At 40.2% G+C, this 5424-nt stretch overlaps 1 protein-coding gene across 1 annotated transcript in view; it reads right to left on the bottom strand.

Annotated features, from left to right (window-relative positions):
• UCHL3 (ubiquitin C-terminal hydrolase L3) overlaps positions 1-4981 on the bottom strand; it is a 56541-nt gene extending 51560 nt beyond the window's left edge. The window contains exons 1-2 of the mRNA XM_003789722.3: positions 4870-4981; positions 4744-4755 (exon numbers count right to left, since the gene is read on the bottom strand). Coding sequence (XP_003789770.1) covers positions 4744-4755; positions 4870-4911 — 54 coding nt within the window. The 5' untranslated portion in view covers positions 4912-4981. The remainder of the gene's footprint in view (positions 1-4743; positions 4756-4869) is intronic.
• Positions 4982-5424: the final 443 nt, after the last annotated feature.

Below are 5424 nucleotides of genomic sequence, written 5' to 3' on the forward strand. Positions count from 1 at the left end.
AGAGAGAAAGAAGTAGCCATGAAACAACCCAGATTAGATGATTCCAGCAAAGGACAGACAAGTGCAAAGACTCTGAAGCAGGAACAGACGTACTCAGACTGCAGCAGGGCGTGAGTGGAAGAGAGATGGCAATACCTCGTCATCCACTCACAAGAACCTGGAAAGTGTACTCTGAGGACAGGCAGTGCAAGACCATCAGAGTACCTGAAGAAGGGAGTCACAAGATTGAATTTGCATTTTTATAAGACCTCTTTGGATGTGTATGGAAATAAGACTTTAGGGAAGGAAAGGAAAAATCAGCAAAACTAGTTAGGAAGCCACTTCAGCTATGCAAGCTAAGGATGGGGACAGATTGAGTTGTGGTTGTTAAAATGGAGAAAATGGCCAGAATTGGGATAGATTTTGAAAAACTAGTCTACAAGATTTGCAGATCAATTGGATCTGTGCAATGAGAAAAAGAATATTAAAAATAGCTAACATTCATGGAAAGCACGCTTGATTCCATTGTTCTGTATATTTTACATGTAATTATTTAATTCTTACTACAATCTTACAAAATTAGGAGACATTATAAGAAATTAAGGAACTAAGGTATGAAGAGTAAGACAATTGCCTGTGGTCTCAGAGCTAGTAAACAGCAAGGTAGGGGTTCCAACCACAGAAATCAAACCAATCCACTACGGGCTCTTCAAAGTAGCACAATCAGGGAGAAAAATCACTGAGAACAACCTGACGATTAGATAGATGAGAAAGAAACGGGTTTAGAGGAAAGATGGGAGAATGAAAATCCATATTTCCTTTTTGGCCATATTAAGTTTGAAGGATCCATAAGACATCCAGACGGAGATATCAAAGTATATAGATTTCCAATTTGGTGAAGAAGTCAGAGCTTAGAAGAAAGTAGGATCAACTATGTGACAAGTAATGGCACCAAAGCTACACACTAGAAAACATCACTAGCGAGAGAATACAGACAGAAAAGATTAGCAGTCTAGGATGAAGTCTGGAGGACTTCTTAGACAATGACCAAGCAAAGAAGACTCTAGGAAGCAGTTAGGAAAATAGGAAGAAAATCAGAATTATCACAGAAACCAGGAGAAGATAACGTTTCAAGAAGGACAGAAAGGAATATTCTACCAAATGCTGCTGAGTGGCTAGAAATGTGGTGACAGAAAAGTGACCATGGGGTCTGGCAAAGAGGTGATTAATAAACCTGACACAAGTAGTTCTTCTGAAATAGGATAGAAGCAAGCTAACCAGGAGGGAATACAGAAGAGAGGGGAGATGAGGCAGTAATGACAGTGGCAGTGGCTCTGGACAATTCTTTGTGCAAAGTTTACAAAGGAAGGAAACAGAACAGGGAAACAAGCAGTAGCTCAAGGAAGACAATTAACAAGTTTGGGTTTTTTTTCCCTAAAATGGGAACTACTGATAAGAGAATTCTTGTATATTTATGGCAACAATTCAGTAAATAACCTCTAATTATTTTTCTAACTCTAAGCATCTAGGCTAAATAGAACAATTATGCTACAGTAAATTTATTTACCTTTGGATGTTATGCTAGAAAAACATTTTATCTCCTCAGTGAAATCACAATTAGGAATAATCCTAGTGGGATTCCACATAAAATAATCATTGGTTCTAAAACACAATATTTAACATATATATAATATGGCTGTGCTATATTCAAACCACAACAGCCAATCACAGTGAAAATCTAGTATAGTTGTAAATGATAATAATTGCCCATATCACATTCTATACTTTTTAAAATTTAATTTTTTATTAAATCGTAACTGTATGCATTTGTAGGGTACAATGTGATGACCTGATATACAGCATAGAATGCTTAAATGTTATAAGTTAACATTTATGATGTTAAATGTTCAAAAATATTAAATTATAACACGCTCAATAACCTGTAACTTCCATCAGCTATAAACTGCTTTTACCTCTTTAAATGCATATGTAAATAAAGTAGATCTTAAAATTTTTAAATAATTTTTTCTATCCCTTAAATGATTTTATACTAAGTAATTCCTACCCACAACATAAACAAATACACTTAAGAGGGGTTGAGAGCATCCAAACCAACAACATAAATCATTGCTCACTACATCTCCTGAGACACCTAGTTTCTAGCTGATGTCTAACAATTAATCCTGATCTGGATAAAGCAGACCTGTGATGAATATTCTCATAAAAATACCAGGCATCATTGGGCCATAAAGTAGTATTTGCTAAAACTAAAAGTACAACAATAACATATGCAATTACCAGATAATAATACAGTGAGATCAAGATCCTATGACTCCATTTGATAGAGGAAATAAGAGAGTGGTATAGACATTATTGTTGGTATTTACTAATGCTCCACATTCTAAGCCAGCTAATTAAATTCCTATTCATTTTCTACTCCTGATTCAGTCTCTAACACATAAAGAAACCACACAAAAATTTTGGTTAAAACCACTTCTCAGGTATTTGTCCATTCTCCCACTTAAAGCACATTATTTCGTTAATAAATTCAAAACAAACTAAACCATGCCAAGGCACATCATACAGTGTGTACAATCTGTTACCAAAATACATCTTTTCCGTTATGTCACCTCAGAAAGGTTTCTTGTCACTATCCAACCTATTAAATTTTTCCTGATGGTCTCCATCATAACACTAATTTTTTTTCATTGCACTTAAACAATTGTTAAAGATTTGTTTACTGTCTGTCTTCCAACTGGATTGAAAAGCCAAAAAACATGAATATTTTCATCACCAAAGAACCAGTTTCTATTCAGAGTATTATAAAAGGCCCCCTAAATATTATTAATACTAGTGAATGTGATTCATAGTTTATCAAGACTACCTAGGAACAAACCCCACTAGCAGTTGGACTTTCCAGTTATACAAACTTATATGTCATTAAAACAATTAACAATGTCACCTAAAATGTTTTAGTTTTTACTTTATTAATAATGGCTAATGATGATGATTCATTTTTGAATAGTGAACCAGCTCTGCAATGTCAGAATAAACTGTTCTTGGTCATGACATGTTATCCTTTTATATATTTATTGCAGCATTCTATTTGCTAATGTTTTATTGATTTTCATATTCATGTTTATAAAGGACACCAGTCTGCAGTTTTTCTCATTTTGGCTTTTTTGGTTTTGGTGTCAGGGTAATGCTGCCCATAAAATGAGTTGGGAAGAGTCTTCTCTTTCATGTTTATGTAGAATTGATATTATTTCTTTCCTAAAGGATCATCTCAAGAGATGCAGAAAAATCATTTGAGAGAATTCAACATTGATTCACAATAAAAACTAAAGAACAGGAAGAAAAGGGTGGCAGAGGTGGGAGGTTCAAACCCAGCCCCAGCCAAAAACTGAAATCAAACAAACAACAACAACAACAACAACAAAACTAAAGAACAAAGGAATCATCCTTAGACTGATAAAAGGCATCTTTGAAAAACCTATAGCTCACAAACTTAATGAGGAAAGATATGTTTCCCAAAGACAGAAAATAAGGATGTCCCAGCCAGGTGTTGTGGCTCAAGCCTGTAATCCTAGCACTCTGGGAGACCAAGGTGGGAGGATCCCTTGAGCTCAGAGTTGGAGACCAGCCTGAGCAAGAACAGAGACTCTGTCTCTCCTAAAAGTAGAAAAAAATAGGCTGCTATAGTCCCAGCTATCAGAACAGGTGGGGCGAGAGGATTGCTTGAACCCAGAATTTTGAAGGTTTTGTGAGCTGGGCTAACTCGATGGTATTCTGGTCTAGGGCACGAGAGTGAGACTCTGTCTTAAAAAAATAATAAAATAAAAACAAAGGTGTCACTCTCTCCAAAGAATTTGCTACAAGCCTTGAAAACCAAAAATCAATTTTTGGAGTACACAGTGAATCTTTATTCCTTGGTGATGAGAAGGAAGATTCAGTGGAAATTATATGATAAACTGAGAAAAAGTAAGAAGCTTGTAAAAAGTAAACGAGCTGTGAGAATGAAAAAACAGGGTAAGACAATTCACACCTGGGCAAATCAAAATTTTTTACCTAGTAGCACTCACTATTCGTTAATCTTGTGGTTGGGAGAGGTTCCCTCTCCCCTACCCAAACCCCAACCTCCAACAATCCAGAAGGAACTTTAAAGGACTGTAAGTGGCAAAGAATGGCGCGAACTGTTAACCCGGGATTTCTTCGGTATAAAAGCAACTACATTTCCTTTTAGAAGACTGGAAAAGAAAGGGGGCGTGGCGGGGAAGAGAAGCAATTTGATGGGGCAAGAGAAGATGATTGGAAGATGATTTCATCGTGCAGGCGGTGGATGAAATTACAAGGACTGGGTGGGCGAGTTTACAAAGCTTGGAGTCAGGAAGTGTAGGCAAATTAGTCATCCAAAAGGTACTGGGGTAGGAAAATTATGGACTCGTCTCTAGCAAGAGGCAAAACGAAGAGGGAAGAGGAGTACAGAGTAAAAGTCCCTCAAACCTCAGACCTATAGTCCCCAGGGAACGTGCTGCCGGGGAATGGGACCAGAGGAGTGGCTAAGGCAGCCGAGAGCATCACCAGGAGCCAGGTGGCAGGGAGGTGGCCGCAAAGGGGGCGGACCCGCCTTAATCAGAACAAGAGGGGCCCTCACGGAATTAAATCGCAGAATCCTCGGGAACGCGAGGTGGAGGCCATCAGAGAAGTGCACTGAGCAAGGCAGATGGGATTCCAGGGGTCCCAAACGACATACACCTGACTCACCTGGTTGGTGACCTGAAAACAAAACAGAGAATACGGCTTAGAGACAAATTGCTGTGGATTAGTTGCAACAGCTGGGCTCCCACTGCCCCTGCCCACAGCCCCAGGCCGGACCCGAGTTGCGCTCACCTCGGGATTGGCCTCCAGGGGCAGCCAGCGTTGACCCTCCATGGCCGCTCTGCCCCGACCCTGTCCAGTTCTGACAGCCCCGGCCGCCGCTTCCGCCCCCGCGCGCCTTGACCTGGGACTGTCCAACGCACCCCCTATAGGAGGGGTGCTTAAGGACAAAGAAGATTTTGACAATCTTTAGCCACCTTAATACCTACAAAAAGAGCCACAAGAAAAGCTATATACTTTATCTTAAGTCACAGAAAAATAGAAGCCACTTCCCTAATTCTAGAGCAAAACAGAATCTGACTTCTACAGTTTCCCCCCCTCATGCTTGGACTCTCCCTAGCCGAGCCGAGCGCTCGCGTCCTACGCATGCGCCACGGGCTGCTTTTGGACCGCGTGCTCGCCGGGACCCTCCCCTTCGTGCAGTGTCTGTTGAAGGCGCCAGGGGGCGCGCCGCAGGATCCAAATCTGAGTGGAAGACGCCAGGCTGGTACCCAGAAGGCAGAAAGCTCTGAGAGTCCTTGGAGTCTCCGCCTTGTTGCGCCTTTGCTCGGGTACAGAAGTGATGTG

Source organism: Otolemur garnettii, unplaced genomic scaffold (assembly GCF_000181295.1).
Source record: "Otolemur garnettii isolate 467f Iridium unplaced genomic scaffold, OtoGar3 scaffold00036, whole genome shotgun sequence".
Taxonomy (NCBI): domain Eukaryota; kingdom Metazoa; phylum Chordata; class Mammalia; order Primates; family Galagidae; genus Otolemur; species Otolemur garnettii.